Source organism: Pelophylax lessonae (assembly GCF_965119305.1).
Source record: "Pelophylax lessonae genome assembly, chromosome: 9".
Lineage (NCBI taxonomy): Eukaryota > Metazoa > Chordata > Amphibia > Anura > Ranidae > Pelophylax > Pelophylax lessonae.
The window spans coordinates 178,068,250-178,091,176 of NC_138776.1; the positions used below are offsets into that span (position 1 = coordinate 178,068,250).

Sequence of the window (22,927 nt, forward strand, 5' to 3'; positions counted from 1 at the left end):
CAAAATGTATGTATATATGGAAACCTCTGTTACTCATAGAGGTAAATACAGAGGAAGGGCGTAGAGTCAAGTTTCTAATTTTAGCGGCACACTACTCAAATACAGCTTTTTAGTGCTTTTAAACTTGGTGGACATCTAGAGAGATATTAATAAAAGATGTTGAAGACAAGTTCGTCTCACCTAGTGTCATTGCCCACAGCCTCTATCCTTTATTTTTTTCCATGTAGCTTGGAAAAAGAAACGTAAAAGCTGATTGGATGTGTTCCAGATGGGTCAAAGCTTGTCTTGGGACACTCTATTAATTCCCACCCTTGAAAGCATCACATAAATATTGCTCCATAAAGCTGAGCACACCATTGTCAAAATATACAACTTTACCCCATGCTCATGAGTGCTCATGCACTTGTAATCCAAACACAAATTTTGAAAAATGCACACTATACATAGACTTTTCTTGTGACGAGTCTGCAAACTGGTTCTTCATGTGATGGGTGGCTTGTTTGAACTTTGACATGTTTTCAGTGCTGGTAGTCCCTGAGCTTTTTTCCCTGTTTGATTTACTTTTAAATAGCTGAGTTTTGCTTAGTTGGCTCACTTCAGAAAAAGCCCAGGAATAGCTCCACATAGTGGTGAACAGTACTGGAACATAAAATATATATTTGGGACATCATGATCCATGGCTTGACACTTACTGTGGCAAAACAGTTTACCTATCACCATAAGCCCTCACCTTAAAAATGGACCCATATGGGGGTGAAAAAGGTAAAACTTTTCCCAGGCGTCAGGTTTTATCACTGTCTGTTCTCCTCAGGATCCTCCATCCAGCTGCGGCCATCCACCTCACAGTAGAAGATGTGGCTCATAGAAATAAAGCAATCATTGTGCTTTCTGCTTAAATAATAAATACTCTCACTTGGGACAGTGCACTGTAATCTGGCGCACTGCAGTATAAAAGCACATAAAAACGTATTGCCCCCTTGAGATTTCAGATCAGCTACTCAGTATAACCCATGCCTCCACTGTTGGGTTTACGTGATGATTTGATTTGGAATATGGGAGGACTCTGAATGCTCTTTCTGATTGGAAAACAAATTCTAACTCTAGAACTTAATAATAAAAAGTTAAACTGGATGCATTAGATAACCCATACATTATTTTTTCAACCAGCAGCTTGAATGAAAAAGACTAGATTTCCCCCGTTCACTCAATTGTATCCTGCCCTGCATTCAGAATACACCAATCAGTGCTGCCAGCTATAGTCCCCTGCACTGATCGATCAGGATAAACCTGACTGACTGGTTCTACTGAAGTTGATCATTTGGTCCCTGCTGAACTGGCCACATTTCGATCTATGTATGGCCGCCTTTGCATTCAGGAGAAACTGGTATGAAAATCTACAGAAAGTGTAGTTTACAGGAGTGATGTTGGATATGCAAAGGTTACTACGGGACAAAATCAACTTGGCAATTTTTTTTTCTTTCTTTTTAAGATGATCATACAGCTTCTAGTTTGTTTTAGTGCGATATATATTATAGTAGACTTTCTCTTCTAATATACTTTTCTTGATTCCAAAGTAGTTATTCTTACTTGTTCTAAACATAATGCCCGTGATCTTTTGTCAAAGTGAAGTAAATAATGCTCTGGGCCAGTCACCCTCCAGAGTATTCAGATTTCTAGGTGATGGGGAGAATAGCCCAGATTAAATTTAAATCTGAGATTCTCATTAATGGGACTCTTTGAAAGTTTAAATTTGTGGCAATACAGATTAGTAGATGACCACTGTAAACGATCGCTCTGTGGCATCCGCGGACCTTTTGCTTGCAAGTTGTGGTGCTGCAGTCCCAAAAAGTAGTTAGTAGTAACGAGCCTGAATTTATGAAAGATCATTCTTACCAGACCAATGTAACATTTTCTGACTAAGTGAGCTGCCATTTACATAGAGGAAGACTTGTGGATGTGGTGTATCTGGATTTTGTCAAGATATTTGATATAGTTGCCCAGAGGGTGGTGATAAATGGCATATTGTGAGTGGAGTACCCCGGGGGTCTGTCCTGGGCCCAATACTATTTAATTTGTTCGATCGAGGTTGGTATAGTTCAATCTCAGTATTTGCTGCTGATACAAAGGAAAGCAGGGCAGCAACTTCACAACAGTGTACAGAAACTTTACAAGAAGACCTCAATAAAATAATGGGTTGGGAAACCACATGGCAAGTGTGGTGTAATATTGAAAAATGTAAAGTAATGTACTTGGGGGATAAAAATGTGCATGCAGTTTACTTGCTAGGTGGTGAACCTCTGGGGGAATCAAAAATGGAAAAGGATCTGGGGGTCCTTGTAGATGACAGACTCAGCAATAGCATGCAATGCCAAGCTGCAGTAAGCAAAGCCAGCAGACTATTAACATGCATTAAAAAGGATATTTACTCCAGAGCCAAAACATATAATTCTACCACTTTACCAGACTGGTTCAGTCACATCTTGAGTATGCCATCCACTTCTGGTCACAATTCCTCATGAAGGATGTGCTGGAGCGGGAGAGAGTCCAGAGAAGGACATCAAAGCTAATAAGGGGACTGGAGGACCTCCAGTATGAGGAGCGACTACAAGCATTAAACTTACTCTCCCACTCAGTGAAATTGGACGAGAAGTGGGTTAATCTTAAGCTGTGTAAGGGGTTCTTTACTGTTAGAGCATGAGGGAGGTGGAACTCTCTTCCACAGCTGGCAGTGTCAGCGTGGAGTGTCGATTAGTTTAAAAAAAACTTAGATGGGCACTTGGCAAACATAATCTACAGAGATATGTGAATTGGTGTCTTTATTCAACCTTGCCAACTATGTAAGTAAAATTCATAGCTATTGACAGTGCTGTAACATTGCCTTCTAATCGTTTGAGCAAAGTATAATACAGCTGTAGTGCTTATGGATACCGTCCAAAACCAAGGCATGCTATATAATCCTGTATCTCAGATGACATTGTGGAAGCCATCTAGAGGACGTTCTTTAAAATGTAACCTATTTCACTGCCTGGGGGAAAAAAAGACGAGCCAGGTGCCACGAAAGGAATACATAAACACAACTTTTTTATATAAATTGCATTGCCATGGAGGTGACCAAATACTTTGGACATCAAACCTGTTGAGACTTTGTATGGTTTGAATTGCTTTTTCTTTGCTTTTCAGTGCATTAAAATAAGTTAAATTTTAAATTTCTTCAAAATGAAATTTGCTCGCTTCCCTCATCTACACACAGTGTTAATGTGGGAATCCCTCCTGCCAGGCTATTGTCTTCTCTCTGTCGGAAGCCATCCCCGCCAGAAGAAGACAGTGATTATCCCTAGCGGCTATAACAGTCACTTGTGATCATAAGTGAATCCAGCAGACTGGTTTGTACCCAAGTTGAATGTTTGATCAACTTGGTACATTGAGCCTGCTAAACCAGGCAAGCTTCGAACCGTGTATGGCCGACCTTCGAGGAAAGGTTTGGATGGGGAGTGGTAGTGTCTGAGAAGCTGCATTAAACTGGCTGACCGTTCGGATCGACCTTCATTCTAAATAGAAAAGGTAAATAATAGAAAAAATAGGCAGCAGGCATCGCTTTATTGCACTGTCTCTTCTGCAATAACAGACACTTACCTGCCTGCTCTCACTCTTCTATTGAATGCATACTGAGCTGCGCATGTACAGCTCCGCGTACATCCCTGGCAGACTCCAGCTGTGGCGGAGTGATGGACTCCCATGCGTAAACGATGTCATTCTGCCAGTGGCCAATCAAGAGACCAAAAACATGGCACCTGAAAATAGCTACGGAGATGATGACCCTGGCTGGCTGCTGCATCGCTGGTCTAAGGAGGTGAGTATTTTTTTTTTTTTTTTTTTTTTATAGTTCTGCTCTAAAGCACTAGTAAACCACCAAAAAAGAAAGTGGGTCCCCCACCTGTTTATCCCATAATGTGCTTGTATGCACAGCATACTAACACATTGACATGCTTGCCTGCACACGGAGGCCTCCAGTGCAGCAATGTCACGGCTCCCCCTGCGCTTCTATCTTCACTGAGTCTTCCTACTGGGATCGCTGTCCCTGGCCGTTTGAATGGCACAGCGCTCTGCATTCAACATCCAAGAATTTGCTAATGAAAACCGTATCATTAGTAGCAATCTGCATTATTCATGAAGGATCCTTCTTGCCAGACCAATATGTTAACATTCTACGAGGAAGGGAGCTGCCATCTAGATAATGTAAGGGTTTGTGGATTTGATATATCTGGATTTTGCAAAGGCGTTTGATACAATTCCCTACAAATGTATACTTCACAAACGAAGGTCTGTCGGCATGGACCATAGGATATGTACCTGGGTTGATAACTGGCTACAGGGTATTGTCCTAAGGGTGGTGAATGGTGATAGATAAATAGCAAGTACCTGGAATGGTGTGGTAAGTGGGGGGATCCCCTAAGGATCTGTTCTGGGATCAATCCTGTTTAATTTATTCATAAATGATATTGAGGTTGGTATAAATGGCTCAATGTCCGTGTTTCCTGATAATACAAAGTTAAGCAGAGCAATAACTTCTGTGCGGGATGTGGAAACCTTACAAGAAGGCCTAAATAAAATAATGGGTTGGGCAACTACATGGCAAATGAGGTTTAATGTTGAAAAATGTAAAGTAATGTATTTGGGTGCTATAAATACAAATGTGAGTTACATGCTAGGGGGCGAACCCAGGATGGAAAGGGACCTGGGGTCCTAGTATATGACAGGCTCAGCAATGACATGCAAAGCCAGCAGAATATTCGCAAGCATTTAAAAATAGGATTTACTCCAGAGATAAAAAGATAATTCTGCCACTTTACAAAACTCTGGTCCAGCCACAGCTTGAGTATGTTGTCCAGTTCTGGGCATCAGGACTCAAGAAGGATGTGCTGGAACTGGAAATACCTCGGAGAAGGGAAAGAAGGCTAATAAAGGGACTAGAGGACCTCTGCTAATGAGAGAGACTAAAATAATTGAGAATCTTCTCTCTGGAGAAGAGGCTTAAGAGAAGATATGATAGCCATATGCAAATACTGTAGACTTTAGCATAGGGAAAAATCTTTTTAGTGGGAGGAAGTTCAATAAGACACGTGCCCGTTTACTGATTGAAATTGGAAGAGAAGCAGTTTAAACTTAATCTGCATAGAGGGTTCTTTACTGTCAGAGCAGTAAGGATGTGGAATTCTCTTCCACAAGCAGTGATATCAGCAGGGAGCGTTGATAGTTTAACCACTTAAGCCCCGGAAGATTTTACCCCCTTCCTGACCAGGGGGTATTTTGCGATTCGGCACTGCGTTAATTTAACGGACAATTGCGCGGTCGTGCGACGCTGTACCTAAACGAATTTGGTGTCCTTTTTTTCCCACAAACAGAGCTTTCTTTTGGCGGTATTTGATCACCTGTGCGATTTTTTGATCACGCGCTATAAACAAAAAAAGAGCGTCAATTTTGCAAAAATAGCAATATTTTTCACATTTTTTTTATATGAAATTCCCCCCCAAAAAATGTAAAAATCTAAATTTTTTTTAACATTTTCGGCATATTTGTTTTATGCTACATATGTTTGGTAAAAAAAATCGCAAAAAGCGTATTTTGATTGGTTTATCGCGTTTACTAACAAAGGGAAAGATTTTTGTCATTTTTGTTGTTTTTTTTTTTTTTTTTAACGCGTAATGGCGGCGATCTGCGATTCTTCTTTTTTTTTTTTTTTTTTTTTGCGACATTGCGGCCCCTTGACTGACATTTTTGACACTTTTGGGGTTACCAGTGACATTTCTACAGTAATCAGTGCTATACATATGCACTGTTACTGTAAAAATACACTGGTAGTGAAGGGGTTAACTTTATTTGAGAGGGAGGGGCTGTGTGTCCCTAGGGGCGTGCTTTCTACTGTGATTGGCTGTGGCTTCAGATGTATGAAGAGTGATCGAGGGTTCTACATAGTAGAACCGTATGATCATCCTTCATACACAGGGGAGAATGACAGGCAGCTTGTTTACACAAGCCGCCTGACTTTCTCCCTCTCCCCCGCCGATCGCCGAGTGACCGGCGGACATCGGGTCTGCCGTTCACACGCGCGCGCGCGGGGGGGGGGGGGGGGTGCGTGACCGCGCGCTCGCTCCCTAGACCCTCACAGGCTAGCGACGTAGACCTACGTCGATTTTTCCTGTGAGGGGCTGACTGCCGACGTAGATCTGCGTTAGGCAGTCGGCAAGTGGTTAAAAAAGCTGTTTGGGCACCTTAACCATCACAACATACAGGTATACGATTGACACACACATCCATGTTGAACTGGATGTCTTTATTTATTTTTTTAATTTTGTTTTTTTTTTTTTATAGCCTTACCAACTATGTAAACAGCATACTGTGAACCCTGAATGCAGAGCGTCACTGCGCAAGCGCGGGTGACGTCATTGGTTATTGCCGGTGTGAATATTTCCTAAATGGTGCACATTTAGACAATATTCATTGTACCAACAGTTAAGCTTGATTGTAAGCTTACCTGTAGGTACAAATTATGCTAGGGGACTTGACCACCACTTGAAATGTATACTGTTGCTGACCGTGTTATCCTTGTAAACAACCTATGGGTTGCTCTTCCAGCACCACAAATGTTGGTGACCTTGCAGTAAGTCAAACTATTGGTTTGAGAGAACATGAGGAGCGCATGGTCTGACCTTGGTAGTATCACCCCCCCCCCCAACCAGTGTCCTACTGGCCTTTTGGAACCACATAGGTTTCTTGGTAAATGTGTGCAAGGATTCTAGAATAAAAATGATAATCTGTGTGTGATCAAAGTATGCTTCCCACTAACCTTGTCTAATTTTCTGGCAGGAATTCACTACATCAGGCTCATCAAACACAGATTCTGGTAAAGTAAACGGCAGCTTAGAGACCAAATACAAATGGGGAGAATACGGCCTGACTTTCACAGAGAAATGGAACACAGACAACACCTTGGGAACTGAAATTACCATTGAAGACCAGGTATTTATACATTTTATATTACACGTGTTATGGCCTAAAAGACCAATTCTGGTCTGAGTAGCAGAAATGTGTAATCTCCTGTGATGGAGGGAATCGCCACTGAGCCCTCCCCACTTTGGCTTAGGAGTCCTTGTTACCTTTGTACAGGTGCACTTTAAAGTGTAATTTTTGCATATGCTACTCAGAACATGGCGAAAAAGTTTCCTACATGCTTGATATTCCATATTTTATAAAATGTGTGTGTGTGTATGAATATGTATGTTTTTTTTTAATTTTTTAATAATTGAGACAAAGCTTTCTATTCCAAATAGCTTGATGCAGTTGTAATAGCTCCGTTTATAGCTGTACTAATATACCAGCAGTTTGGATCCGTAATTGGCTCAGGGGCATACAGGAATAATTTGCATGGCCCCCATCTACTATACTAAAATGAGGAATAAATCTCTTATTTTTTGTATCTGGGATAGTCCAATACTTTCAAAAAGTAATTTTGGCTTTTTGGTTCCATTTAGTATCTTGCATAATCTAGACATTTACCCTTACACAGATATACTGTGTTTCAGTCACTGCATTTCTTGGGGTATATTTTAGATGTTGAATTGCAGTTTGTATTAATGAAAACTTTAGCTGATTTAGGGATGTCTTTGAAGGTGGTATAACCTGTTTATCTTCTCCCTTTTAGATTGCGAAAGGCCTTAAGCTTACATTTGACACAACCTTTTCACCAAACACAGGGTGAGTAACTGTCCTGAGCCCCTTGTTACTATAGTGTGAAGTACATAGAATCCAAAGCCCACCAATTACAATGTTTGCGTTCTTCTCTTAGGAAGAAGAGTGGGAAGGTTAAGGCTGCTTACAAACGCGAGTTTGTAAACCTGGGTTGTGATGTGGACTTTGATTTTGCTGGTCCTGCCATTCATGGCTCAGCAGTGGTAGGTTATGAAGGTTGGCTAGCCGGTTATCAGATGACCTTTGACAGTGCCAAATCCAAGCTGACCAAGAACAACTTTGCAGTTGGTTACAAGACTGGAGACTTCCAGCTCCATACTAATGTGTGAGTATATACTATATGTTTATATAATTTATGAATAACTTTTTTTTTTTTTTTTTCTTTTTGCCGTGTTCCTCAGAATACTTTTCTGTATAGCTCTGCTAGAAAACTGTGGATTGCACATCACAGAACACAGGGTTTAAAGAAGGTTTATAGCTTTTATAGGGCTGCAACTAACTATTATTTTCATAATCAATTAGTTGCCCGATTTTTTTTTTTTTTTTATTGTTTCGATTAATCGGATAATAACCGCGCGGTGTATAATTTAGTTAATATGTAACCTTTTTTTAAAAACAAAAGGAAATTAATTTTTAATATAAATAACCAACTATATGGTTAGGGAGCAAAATCTCCAATCCACTCTGACAATAACAGACAGAAGAGATATACTGTCTATAGTATTATAGGTTAAATCTGGTAAATATCATCAGACCCCGATCAAATTTTTTTATTTAAAGGAAAAAAAAAAATGAGACTTTCAGATTTTCAGACAAAACTGTAATCTGTATGACCGACTCCCTTGTCATAGGCAGGTGGCTTGATAAAAGCCACCTGTGCCTGCTCTGTCACTTATGCTGGCCATACAAAAAGAAGGTCTTCATTCAAAAAATTTTCATTTTAAGAAAGTTCGATTTTTCTAATCGTTAGTGGGGTCAAATCGACGTTCGTTTTCGACCACAGTGATGGAAAAATTTGAATACAAAACTTCTTGGTCAAAGGAATTTTCAGACCGTGAATGTGGTTTTCGTTCAGAAATTACATTCATTTTAAAACTAAATGTTAAAAGCAAGTGAAATTTTCAAATGATATTCTTCAGCAAATGTACAAAGATTTTTCATATGAATAATTTTGCCTGAAAATCGATACTTGTATGGTCAGCATAGGTTCACACCTATGCAGTTTGACTTTGATCCATTTCTGCTGTGCTTTTTACTGTGCTTTTTTGCACGTGCTATTTTGTATGCTTTTGTTGGGCAGATTAAACGCAAATTGCACAAAAACGCACTACGTGCTTTTCTCCAGCTTCTCCATTGAAGTCTATTGAACCAAAAAAGCACGTTTTGAAAGTCTTTGACCCTTTCCAAAAACGTAGTGGCTCATTAAAGCATAGATATGAATGTGTCCCATAGGAAACCATGTTAAACGAAATGTAGTGCTTTTCTGCTAAAGGCACCAAAAAACGCATAGGTGTGAACCAGGCCTAAGATATTTAGTAGCAGCAGCATGTTTTTTTTTTTTTTTTTTTTTTTTTTTAATCACCTGTCATAATGGTGTTAAAAAATTTAATTAGCCCTTTAATTTAAATCCACCCCTGTCCAGCTATGGTACTTCAGTGGCTGTAAAAGGTCTTAATTATTGGGGGTGTTGAGATGGCTTTGATTTAGCCTAGTAGTCATTAGTAGAAAGGTGAAACTAAATCAGCAGATCAAATCATACTTTTTTTTTTTTTTTTTCCTTTTTCTATATTATTGATAATTTTTTGTTTGCCTTTTTAGCAATGATGGATCAGAATTTGCTGGTTCTATCTACCAGAAAGTAAGCGACAAACTGGAGACAGCAGTTAACCTGGCCTGGACAGCTGGCAACAATAGCACCCGCTTTGGCGTTGGTACCAAATATCAGCTGGATTCTAATGCATCCATCTCTGTGAGTATTACAGGGGAAGAAGACATTGATGTTGATGAGCCTTGGGTGGAAACTGTCTTGGAATCCCAGGTTGCATGCTAGCTTTGGGGCGGTGTAGCTAAACTGACCTTTGTTGTCAATGTCGGCGTCCATCTAAAGTTTGCCGCAGAGGCACCACAACTTGTTTGTTTTTATTTTAGTTGTGGATAGTGGTTGAAGAGTTACAACTCCTGATTATTTTAGATTCACTATGTGAATGCTGCATTCATTTTTCTTTAGGCTTTCTTTCCTTTTGTTTTCATCTGGTGATCTGGCCAGTAAGTCTGTTTTTCAACACAACAAGCTCTCCTGCAAATGTAGCAATTACAGGGTTGAGACAAACCATTTACTACTGACGGGATGCTTTAAATGATTTGCATTTATTTTAAACCTTTAGCCCCAAAATAAAAAAAAAAAGTTACTGTTTACAGAGGGTTAGCTGTAGTTTTGGCTTCAATTTGTTGTTCCATGGATGATGCCCCATGTGCTCCTTCATCCAAAGTGGGGGCATTCTAATATGAGAGATGTGCTACTGGCCAGCTCACCAGGTGAAAACAAAGGTGGGAGGGAAGAAAACAAATTCAGCCACGATATCGAATGATTGGTAAGCTGCAACATATTACATTTCTGGTTTTGGATTAATACTGCTTTGAGCATTGATGATCTGAGATATATATATATATATATATATATATATATATATATATATATATATATATATATATATATATATATATATATATATATATATATATTATATTTTGTAAATGCCGCTTTAATACACCAAAAAAAAAAATAATAGCACTAAATTAAAAAAATCTAACCATACATATATTGGACACCTATATTTCCGCAAACGCTAGAGAATTATTTTGGGGGGGCATCACTTCTGTAGAATGCTGAATGGATGTAGTAAATACTTTACTGTTTAAATGTCTTTTTTAAAACTGAAGTCTAGAAAAATATTTATTGCATATCAATTTTTTTTTTTTAAGATTGTGCTTACTGACAATTGTATTGATTTTATTATAACCATCCGATTGATATATATCCACCTGAGGTGATAAATTTGGAGGCAGTAATGGGTTTGACCTGTTTTTTTTCTTTTTTTTTTTTTTTTTTTTTTTTTTTTTTGTGCTCTCCCCCCCCCCCCCCCCCCCCCCCCTGCTGTCTGCTGATTTGAGGCTCCCTAAACCTTTCTATGCGCCCATCAAAATGTGGAGTTGCCTTGCTGACCATAGGAAGTTTTAAAATTAAGATATTTGTTCATTTTGGGAATTTGGTTCACTGGGTTGTATAAAAACATTTACAGGTACCTGCAAAGCTAGGTGTCTGTGTGGTAGTCCTCTGGTTGATCTAGAGTGCTTGTATTCCGACTGGTGCATTTTACAGTAAAAACTATTCTGACAACAGACTTTGTTTTTTGTATTTAGGCAAAGGTGAACAATGCCAGTCTTATTGGTGTAGGCTACACCCAGACCCTCAGGCCAGGTACGTACTTTAATCACAAGTAAAAAATAAAGGATTTGCCAAATACTTTCCTTGTCTCTGCAGTCATCGTTTAGTATTTAATGATCACATTTTAAAACCAGTGACGTGCCTTTTCTTTTTCTTTTGAAACAAATCAAAATATACAGGATATGAAATAATGCTTAATAACAAATTTGAACTGTTAGGAAACCCTAATTCACTCTTGGCTGGCTTTCTTTGTCCCCATATTAGTCACAAGGTTTTTATAATGGAAACCATGTGAGCTCTGAAAGTGTCAATATAACTTTGTGGCGATGCTGAGGTTAAGTTACTAAAACTGGAGAGTGCAAAATCTGATGCAGCTCTGTATAGAAGCCAATCCGCTTCCAGGTTTTATCGTCCAGGCTTAATTGAACAAGCTGAAGTTAGAAGCTGATTGGCTGCCATGCACAGCTGCACCAGATTTTGCACTCTCCAGTTTTAGTAAATCGATCCCAGTGTGTTAGTAAAGCAAACCAATGTATCTCCAACAGACTGTTTCTATAGAGAGTTATGAATTCTCTATACTGTAATGTTTCCTGATAGGGCATAAATTAGGGATGCACCGAAATGAAAATTCTGGGCCAAAACCGAAAATGCAGGATGCCCTTGGCCGAAAACCGAAAATGACTTTTTCCCCCAAATAATTTTAAAATGGATAGAACAGGGGCATACACAAAACAGTCACGACATACACCTGTCGCTGCCACCCTGTCACAGTATATGTACTGTGACGGGTTGGCAAGAGGTTAATTTAATTACCAATGGTATTTGTATTATGCAGCATGAGGGGGTTAATGTATTGCCACTGCTGGTCACTGATGCATTAGTGACCGACCAGTGGCAGTTAATTAACCCCTTTGTGCTGCATTAGTGCAACCAGTATCAGTGTTAATTGATACTGGTTGCACTAATGCAGTACAAAGGGGTTAATTTTTTTTTTTTTTTTATGTAAGAAGATTTTTTATGTTCCTATAGAACACAGAATTGCATAAACTTAAATGAAACATTATGTATACATACAAAGTAAAAAAGTACATTTGCTGCTTCAGGGTAATTAACCTTCAAATAAAGTACATGTCTTTAAAAACTGACATTATTTCAAACATTAGAATAAACTTAATTACAAACAGCAAAGTAATTGAACTGTGTTTAGAATAATTTGGTGTTTGTTACTGCCATTTCTGCACTGCTTCTTTTAAGTTCAAAGACAGGGAGCTTTTGGCATCGAGGAACAAGAAAGGAGAGAGCGGCGCCAGCTTAGTATAGTACAAGTTTATTTAACACTGTTAAAATTGGTGACTCACTGTCCGAGGTTGGGTGAGACCGGTACACAAAGACTGTTAGGGTCATCCATCTTCCTCTTCCAGGATAGTGGTCATAGGAGAAGGTGGTGAGGTTCCAGAGGTATAGCCGAGCCGCTGTGGGGCTGCTAGTTGTCACTGGCCGCTGCGGAGCATGCACAACAGGAGGAGCACGGATGCTCTGAACGCGTGCAACCCCTATTTTTCTCCTGCCAGGAAGTGATGTCATCAGGGATCAGAAGTCGGCAGCCGGAGCCCTGTTGTGCATGCTCCGCAGCGGCCAGTGACAACTAGCAGCCCCACAGCGGCTCGGCTATACCTCTGGAACCTCACCACCACCTTCTCCTATGACCACTATCCTGGAAGAGGAAGATGGATGACCCTAACAGTCTTTGTGTACCGGTCTCACCCAACCTCGGACAGTGAGTCACCAATTTTAACAGTGTTAAATAAACTTGTACTATACTAAGCTGGCGCCGATCTCTCCTTTCTTGCATCTCTCAGGGCTTCTCCACGCTTCAGCCGGCTGCCGCGGACTATAGCTTCCCTACAGTACCAAACTTTGTTACCCCCCACGCAGCCCCATAACCCCCCCCCCTCCCATCCACCCACATTCCTTGTATCACCTTGGGATATTAGAAGAGCGCCATGACACCCCCCACTTTCATGTCTGAGCTTTTGGCATCGATACTGGTCAAGATAGCCCAAGAGTTTTAACAACTTATGCCCCATACACACGTGCAGATTATCTGCAGACTTTTGTCTGCAGACTTACCAAAACCATATAATATGAGGTCAAACCTAAACACTTTCAATTTGTATGCAATCCGGCAGGCCCTTGCACTACATAGAAAAGGTAAATCTGCAGACAAAAGTCTGCAGATAATCTGCACGTGTGTACGGGGCATTAGTTTCACTGGTTGTCATGTGGAAGCTTTGCTAGAGAAAAAAAGGATGGCTCAGGTATCATTCATGAGGCTTGGAATGTGTAGCTGCTTGCTGTTCTTCATATTTCCGGCCCCGGGCAGACACAGAAAAACTGGGGTGGGAGGGGGAGGAGGATGAGCTGTATGCCTTTCTCCTCTCCTGTCCGTGTCTGGGAGGGGTGAGTACTGCTCGCTGCTGGGCTGTGTGAGAGACAAGGTGTCAGACGCTCAGCTGCAGCCACCGGCCCCTAATTGAACAGACTGATTCTCCTATCCTGCAGACGGGAGAATCAGGGACTTTTCAAACCTGCGCTGCGGCCATTAATTTCGGCATTTTTAACCCATTTTCGGACGAAATGGGATAGGCCCATTTTCGGCCGAAAATTTCGGTGCATCCCTAGCATAAATGGATGAAAACATTATGGTATAGCCTTATTAGTAAATGTAATTCTTTATTCAAATGATTTGAGCTAAGAATGCCTCAGACTTGGTTATATTTTACTATGAAGAACTGTGGTACGTCATCCCTTCTACATCCCCCCCACTGGTCAGCTAGAAGGACAGATTCAATGAATGTGTTAAGACAACCATAGACTGACATCTTGGCCGGTTTCTGCTGAACCGGCCAAGATTTGAACCATGTATGGGCAGGCTGAATGTACCCAAGTTAATCAATCGGCTTGGGTACAACCAGCCTATCGGATTTTACATGCGATTTATTGTAAGCAATGTAGCAATATTCGCTGTCTTCTCTGGGCGGGGACAGTCCCCGCCCCACCAGGAGAACACAATTGCTCCTCGGGAGGGATTCCCCTGTCAACACTGATGGGATTGCTGATTGGCAAAAAAAAATTTGCTCCCTCTATGGCCGGTCTTGCATATAACTGATGTGTCCTAGGACTGTGTGGCATTACTAGGTGCACACTTGCAGACAAAAACAAGTAAATACACATTTGATGCCAAACAATAATATACTCTATATAATCTGCATTATATGGATTATCCTGTAATCATTTGGAACACTTATATGAAATCTGAAGAAAAGGGATAAGCAGAGAGAGATGTTGTCCAAACATACCAGCTTTTGCTCCTTAGTCCTATGTTCTTTGATCAGTTGCTGACGGTTTTCTCATTTGTTTAAATAGGGGTGAAATTGACGCTCTCCGCGCTGGTAGATGGAAAGAACATCAATGCTGGTGGCCACAAACTTGGCTTGGGTCTGGATCTAGAGGCTTAGGCACCTTCTTTCTACTGCCTGCAAGCAGCGCCAAGGGATATCCAGGAAATCGGCCTTACCTACATCCTTGTTTTCAGTACCATAACCAGCAATGCTTATATTTTGCCTCCCCTCTGTTTGTCCCCAATCCATTTCTGACATAGGACAGGAGCTATTTCAAGGTAGCTGTTGATATCTGGATGAGCCTAGTTTAATTTGCCTGGTAACCCTTCTCTATGGGATCCTACAGAGAAGCACTCCCCTTACACGTTATTTAAATGTGTATTTAACTATTTTTGTAGTGCTTCCCATCATGGTGACCTAGACCTCTGATTTAAGGGAAACACAAAATGCACATGTGTATGCATGTTTGTTTTTATGTTCCTTTTTAACATTTGATAAAGCAAAGTTCTCAGCAGTATCGGAGCCGTAGAAAAGATCACCCAGAGGGACAGCAGTTTTCAGTAAATCACCTTTATTTTGTGAGGATTTTTGATATCCCATACTGTAAGAATCATGAATAAAAACAAAACTTACATGTGCAAGTTGTTCTGGTGTTTTTTCTTTCAAATACATAGTTGGAGTTATTTTAAAGGCTGCCTAGAAGTAAATAATGTACTCATCATGACATTTGCAGTTTCTCCCTATGGGTGGCTCTCTAATTCAGACAATGCAATTGGTATTTTTTGCTGTAAAACTGCTATGAAAAAGTAAATAACGAAAGAATATATTGTGCTGAATGAAACAATTATGGAGTTGTCAGGCCAGAGACACGCTCTGAAATAATAGCAGTATTGATGGGCTGGACAAAGGAGGGAGCACAGTGTGTAAATGTAAGGGTAAATATGCAGCGAACACTATCTACATGTTCAGTTGTTGCATGCTAAACAAATATTTTACTAGGCTTTTAACAGCACGTACATATCCAAGGAAAAAAGGTGGTCTAATCTGTGTCTGTTTTGCACCAACTTCACATTTCTGTCTAGATCAGGGGTACGTAACCTTTGAGATATGGAGATCTACCTGAACAACATGGAGATCAAAGATCACCAGGGTTTGACGCCCTTTGGGGTTGTGTTTTTTTTTTTTTTTTTCTAACCACTTCCATACCACGCCATTGTAAAATGACGCCGGCAGGAAGTCTTTACCGATCCGGGCGGCCGTCATATGATGTCCGCCCGCTCTCGCCGCTACTGTGCACCCCCAGGGGCGTGCCACGCGGCGATCGGGGGTGAGGCTCGTCCCTCGGACTGAGCCCAATCCCGATCAAGGTAAACAGCCAATGAAATTGGCTATTTACCACGTGATCTGTGTCAATCACAGCCGATCGCATGAGCGGCTCCAGCGCGAGCCGCTCGTTTTCTCTTCAATGCACGCCCCCCGGGGGCACGCAGCGTGGCGATCGCGGACGAGGCTCGTCCCTCAGACAGAGCCCATCCCTGATCTAGGTAAAGAGCCAATGAATGACAAACACTTGTACTGAATCAAAGTATGATAACATATACAGTCCAAAAAATGAACACTGAAGTCCACAAAGGAAGGTATTGGCTGAAACAGATTCCCAGGAAAGGAAAAGCTCCAAACAAATGAAGAAAGGTGAAGATCGGGTGTGCCCAGGAGTAGAAATGAATCCACCAGACAATATAGTAAGAGATGCGGCTGCATGTCATTGTTTGTTCCGCTGACATACAAAGTTTTTACATGTGAGTGCATCCCTTTTTATTTATTAAAGTTATACATTGGTAATGCACTATGGGAGTGTTTCCCCTTTTTTATTTCCATGGTTATACACTGGATATCCCTGTGACCTATGATTGATTGTCCCTGGAGAGAGTGACCTATGCTCCTGCCTGGCCATTCCACTACATTGGAGGATCTCTTTCATATGAGCGTTCAGCCACCTATAATCTAGTGGCAAGAGCTATTTGGTAAGGAGCCATCTCTTACTATATTGTCTGTTGGATTCATTTCTACTCCTGGGCACACCTGATCTTCACCTTTCTTCATTTGTTTGGAGCTTTTCCTTTCCTGGGAATCTGTTTCAGCCAATACCTTCCTTTGTGGACTTCAGTGTTCATTTTTTGGACTGTATATGTTATCATACTTTGATTCAGTGTAAGTGTTTGTCATTCATAATTTAGCGCTACACCATTCTGTTTTTTTATTATTTTATTTGGAACTTGTACTATTGTTTCAGGTGTTAGCTGCTTCTCCTAAAGCGCAGTTTTTTTTTCGAGCCAATGAAAGTGGCTTTTTACCACGTGACCGGCTGTCAATCACAGCCGGTCACAGAATGTCAACAGAGAACACGGTAACTGGCTGTCACCGTGTTCTCCTCCTCACACACTGATCCTGTGTGAGGAGGAGATTGTGGTAACAGCTAGTTACCAATTACAGTGCATCCCAAAACACAATCCTCCCCCCCACCCCCCCCCCCCCCCATCAAAGTACCTGTCACCAGCCCATCCGAGTACCTTTCACCAGCCCATCAGGTACTCTGATGGGCTGGTGACAGGTACTCGGGTACTCTGATGACAAGTACCTGTCACCGGTGACAGGTACTCGGGTACTCTGATGACAAGTACCTGTCACCGGAGTACCAGAGTACCTATCTGCAGCCCATGCCTCCTTGATTATGTGTTGGGGCGTTTGCTTTCCAAAATGGGGTCATTTTGTGGGGGTTTCCATTGTCTTGGTGTTCCAGGGCCTTCAAAAGTGTGATAGGTTGTAATGAAATTATATGTGTAATTTATGCTCCTAGACGGTGCTCCTTGCATGTTGGGCCTCTGTATGTGGCTATGCTGGGACAAAGTCCCACATATGTGGTATCGCCATACTCGGGAGGAGTAGTAGAATGTATTTTGGGGTGTCATTTTTGCTATGTACATGCTATGTGTTAGAAATATCCTATTAATTGACAACTTTGTGTAAAAAAAAAAAAAAAAAAAAAAAGGTTTAATTTTCTTTCCACATTTTCCAAAAACTTGTGGAAAAAAGACATGTTCAAAAGATTCAGACCTCATAGAATATACATTGGGGTGTTTGCTTTCCAAAATGGTGTCATTTTGTTGGTAATTCCCTTGTCCTGGTGCTCCAGGGCCTTCAAAAGTGTGATAGGTCGTTAGGAAATTATATGTGTAATTTATGCTCCTAGAACACCTGACGGTGCTCCTTGCATGTTCGGCCCATGTGGCCAGGCTGTGTAAAAGTCTCACACATGTGGTTTGAGGTGTAATTGCAAGTATGCATATACCATGTGTGAGAAATAACTTATTATGACAATTTTTTGTGTGTTTAAAAAAAAAAAAAATATTTCTTCATTTTCCTAAGAATTGTGGGAAAAAATTACAACTTCAAAATCTCACCATGCCTCTTACTAAATACCCTGGAATGTCTACTTTCCAAAAAGGGGTAATTTGGGGGGTATTTGTACTGTCCTGACATTTCAGGGCCTCAAGAAAGGAGATAGGCCGTTGGTACATCAGGTGTGATCAATTTTCAATGATTCGCACCATTGTTTGTAGACTCTATAACTTTCACACAGACTAACCTCTAATTTGGATTATTTTTACCAAAAATATGTAGAAGTATAAATTTTGGCCCAAATTTATGAAAAAAATTACTTATTTGCAAAATTTTATAATAGAAACTAAAACAAAATGTGTTTTTTTTTTTTTTTTTTTTTCTTCAAAATTTTCGCTCTTTTTTCCACTTGGATCGCAAAAAATAAAAAACCTAGTGGTGATTAAATACTACCAAAAGAAAGCTCTATTTGTGTGAAAAAAATGATAAAAAATTTGATTGGGTACAGCGTTGTATGACTGAGTAATTATCATTCAAAGTGTGAGAGCGCCGAAAGCTGAAAATTGGTCTGGGCAGAAAGGGGGTGTAACTGCTCTGTATGGAAGTGGTTAAAGAAAGAAATTAGCAAGGCTTAACTAAATGGTGAGGAAAAATTTTATATTTAAAACAAATGTCATTGTAAAAATATAAACTTGGCATAGATATAAAAAAAGAAAAGTATATGGTATCAGTCAGGATGGTGTCAGCAGTTTTTTTTAATGTGTAGTTTAGTTTATTTTACATTTAAAAAAAAAAAAAAAAAAAAAAAAAAAAAGTTGGAATTTTTTTTTTTTTTTTTTTTTTTTTTAGTAGTCCTGTTAGGGGCCATTGTTGAAATATTAGGGGTCTAAACAGACCCCCTGGAGTCTCACTTTTGATACTGAGAATTCCCCAATGTCTTTTTCTGCAGCAAACAAAAACAGCAGAAAGAACGCGCCTGGGTCAGTGTGATAGTAAAAACAAGTAACACTTTATTCGGGTACATCTAAATCAAAGTATCTTGCGAGCTGCACACAGGGTGGATGTGGATCACCAATCAAGCAGCCAGAAGACTGCCTATGGGATAAACTCAGACCCGTTGTATTGGAGGTGTATAACTGTGTCAGTGTCTCCAGTGATCACACCTGCTCTCGGAGTTAGCAAGAGACCCTTATGGTCCATCTTATAGCTGTCAGTTAGGGCTGACTCACACATTACCTGCCAGTTCTGTGTGATTTTATATTGCTTGTATTCTTTTTCTGCAGTCTCAGCTACACTGGACTGTGAATGAATGGGAAGTGCTCTGTGCTGAGTGGCTTCCTGTTGATTCACAAACTAAAGCATAGTAAGTACAGTTTACTATACTTTAATTATGAATGGACACAATCAGAGAACGGTACTAATCTCTGACTGTATCCATTCCGAAAAGGAAGGGGCTAGTAAATGTTATGTTTACTGGCCTCTTACCTGCTCTCAATCCTGACACATCCCCCCCCCCCCCCAAGCAGCTGGTGGGAAGGGAACCTGGCAGCCCTGGGGGGGTCCAATGAAGCACATGGGTGCCTGCCAACACAAAGAGGAGCCTGGAGAGGAAGGACGGGGTCTTATTTAATGGAAGCAATGGCTGTATTTTGTGAACTAAGCTGACCTCCTTTATGTTTTCCTGACAAGACTCCCATTATGTGTTAACCCCACCTCCAACCCTATCGGACCCCACTCCAATAAATCTTTGCTCTGAGTCAGAGGCCGCTTTCATTTGTCTTCCTAAGGACCAGAATGGTTGAAGTCTTACCTTGGATAAAGTGTCTACGATTGAGGCCTGGTTGTTTGGCAAGCTGTGCCCCAGTAGACGTGTGGAGTCTCCAGCAGTCCCCAGCTATTGGCAGGGTGGGGAAGGGTGATGGATGCGGTGCCATGAAGAGCTTAAGCTTTGCCATTGGCAGGCAAAGCGACAGTACGGCCTAAGAGCCTTGCTATTAGGCCATAAACGTCCTGGGCCCATGCAGCAGCGTCTTCTGGATCCAGGCATGGTCATGGGGGATGCCGTGTGCGGTGATGTATACTTTTATTTTGCATATTCCATGGCAGCAGGTGTGTGTGTTTGTTTTTCTTCCCTGGCTCTAGCTTCTTCCAGTCTTTGGCTGCTGGAGCGCATTTGCGTTCCAAGCTACCGTTCTCTCTTCTGGCCTGGCATCCCTGGTCTACTCCTGCCCAGGGACTCGGCGCATGCGCTCTGTGGATGGCGGTGTCGGTGTGGTGTCATTACAGTGGAGAAATTCAATCAGCAGTCCGTACTGTTGATATTGGGATTTCTCTGTGGGTAGCTTGCAGCACTTTCCCTAAATGCTGTGTGCAATCAATTACAGTATATGCTCTGCAGTAACACCCTTGTGTGATCCTGATGGTTCTATCACCTGTGCAGGTTGGCTGTCTGTGCAGTTTCCACACTGGATGCATCACCCCCTTGTGGCCAGCCCTTGTGTAGTGGGAATAAGAGGGTGTGTTTAATCTTTTCTTTGCTTGCCTGGGCACTCCTTTTGGGTTTTTAACCCTTTTTTCCTTTTTACCCTATTTTGTTTTCTTTTTTAGGTCCTTCTAGGTCAGATCAATACATGTCATGAGATAATTAGGTCACTACATCAACATTCTTCCAGGTTTAGTCGCCATTGGTCACCCTTAAGGTCCAGCTTTCATAGCAGAAGCTGTGAATGCTCCTTTAGGCACCACATCCACCGGCATGTCAGCCACGCCAAGGAAAGAGCCTGCTGGGGATGCAGGACTTTGGTCACAGAGGGCAAGTCTGTGTGAACCATATTAAGCTCAGGCAGTTGGAAAAGGGAATGGTGGTTTCCAGCAAATGGAATCTCTAGTGAGGCGCGTAGTGCAGAAAATCCATAAAGAGTGGGATATAAGACAAATGCAAAGTCCAACGGCGTGTTCTCCCCCTAGGGATGGCCAGGAAGTACTGGACCTGTCCTAACCAAGCCATCTATCTATCTTATCTATGAAGACCTCAGCAAGTGAGGCAGAGTGTGATGAGTCCCTTTTGCCTTTATGATGCTCTTGGTTAAGACAATGAAGGGGGCATTTACACGAGTAAGAACCTGTAGTCTCCTGCAAAGCAAGTGGAAGTTCTTTAAGCACCTCTAGAGAGAGTGTTCTAATTTCCCATTCCTAACGGAAATAGGGACATTATTTTGGATGAGTGGCGCAAGGTCGCCAGATCCTACCTCTCTTCTGAGCAAGATGACCAAGCTCTATCCATTCAGAGATTAGGATGTGAAGCATCTAAAGGCTGCCTCTTTAGTTGAGGCCTTAATGAGGCAAGAAAGCATGTTGCTCTTTCCTGGAAGATGTAGTGAATGGGCTGAACGTCGGCCTGGGCTCTTGTGGCCATGTTTAAAGTGATGGAAACGTGGAAGGAGAATGCGGACACAGTATTCAAGAGCGTTTTCAGAAACTCGGGAGCCGGAGCTGGTGTCGGTTTCCACGGTGAGGCTCCAATTGACGACACCCGCATAGTGCCATGGGTTTTGCTCCTGTCAGTTATGGCAAAGTGTATTATGGCTGGGGCCTGGGCTTGCTGATTCAGCCTCTTAACAGGCCTAGTGTAAGATCTCTTTGAGGGAGCTTCATCTTTCGGAAAGCTGGTCAGCACTGTAACCCGGGCCACAGTTGGCAAGTTTGGGGTCTTGCCTCAGGACCAGCGCTTTTAAAGCGTGCGAGGGTCGCACTTTTTTTTTTTTTTTACAGACCGGGCCAGGATTTTAGGAAGAGCTGGTGAAGAGGCTAGCTATCCCCCTAAAACAGGGATTCCCAAACTACGGCCGTGCTGCTGTTGCAGAACTACAAATCCCATGAGGCATTGTAAAAATCTGACATTCACAAACATGACTAGGCATGATAGGAATTGTAGTTCCTGAATAACTGGAGGGCCATAGTTTGGGAATCCCTGCCCTCAAAGCTTGACCTCTGGTATCCAAGAAGCTACAGAGTTTAGCTTCAGACTATTGGAACGTCAAAGCGGTCTTTTCAGGACACGCATGGTCTTTCAGAAGTCGTCCTCTCTGACTTGTTTCCACGGATTTTTCCCCATTCTGAGGTAAAATTAAGCATACACTCTCTTTTATTGCATAAAGTTACTGGTGTAAAGTGCTGCTGTGCCAGTCCCAGGATGCAAGAGATTTCAGGGCATGTACTCTCCTCTCTTTATGGTTATGAAGAGGAGTGGCTTGTGGAGGCCAATTTTAGACCTTGCGCACCTAAACCAATTTTCATCAAAAGGAGAAGTTCAAGATGGAAACATTGTCCCTGATTCATAGGGGGTCCAGCCAGGTGATTGGCTCATTTCAAATAGACCTAAAAATGCTTCCTTTCATGTGCCCATTTTAGAAGACTTCAGCAAGTTCCTTCGCTTTGCTGTAGGCCAAGACCATCTCCAGCTTGCTTATCTACCATTCAGGCTTTCATCATCCCCTTGTGTGTTTTAAGGATCTTATTGCTTGTTAACCAATTAAGCCCCGGAAGATTTTATCCCCATTCCGACCAGGGTTTTTTTTGCGATTCGGCACTGCGTGACTTTAACGGACAATTGCGCGGTCGTTGGACGCTGTACCTAAACGAATTTGACGTCCTTTTTTCTCTATCGCTCATTGACAGACGTAGTCTTCTTGATTCTCAAGAGCTGGGTTATGTTGTCTCCGCAGGAGTAGGACTAGGCAGAAAGACAAAATTTTCTGGCTCCACCTTAGGGGCAGTCCCTGAGGGTATATCCTCCCTCTCTCTGCTACAGGGAATCAGTTTTTTTCTGTCTAGTCAGGAGTAAGGACCTACGTTCCTTGCTGAGATCTTTTGGTCCTGGCAAGACTTTTTTTTCTTTAGAAAAAAGACATTTTTTAGGTAGTTTTTCTCCAGTGTT

At 41.5% G+C, this 22,927-nt stretch overlaps 1 protein-coding gene across 1 annotated transcript in view; it reads left to right on the plus strand.

Moving 5' to 3' along the window:
• VDAC2 (voltage dependent anion channel 2) overlaps positions 1-15,233 on the plus strand; it is a 33,021-nt gene extending 17,788 nt beyond the window's left edge. The window contains exons 4-9 of the mRNA XM_082267555.1: positions 6,865-7,017; positions 7,700-7,752; positions 7,844-8,071; positions 9,565-9,715; positions 11,167-11,224; positions 14,618-15,233. Coding sequence (XP_082123681.1) covers positions 6,865-7,017; positions 7,700-7,752; positions 7,844-8,071; positions 9,565-9,715; positions 11,167-11,224; positions 14,618-14,709 — 735 coding nt within the window. The 3' untranslated portion in view covers positions 14,710-15,233. The remainder of the gene's footprint in view (positions 1-6,864; positions 7,018-7,699; positions 7,753-7,843; positions 8,072-9,564; positions 9,716-11,166; positions 11,225-14,617) is intronic.
• The last annotated feature ends 7,694 nt before the right edge of the window (positions 15,234-22,927 follow it).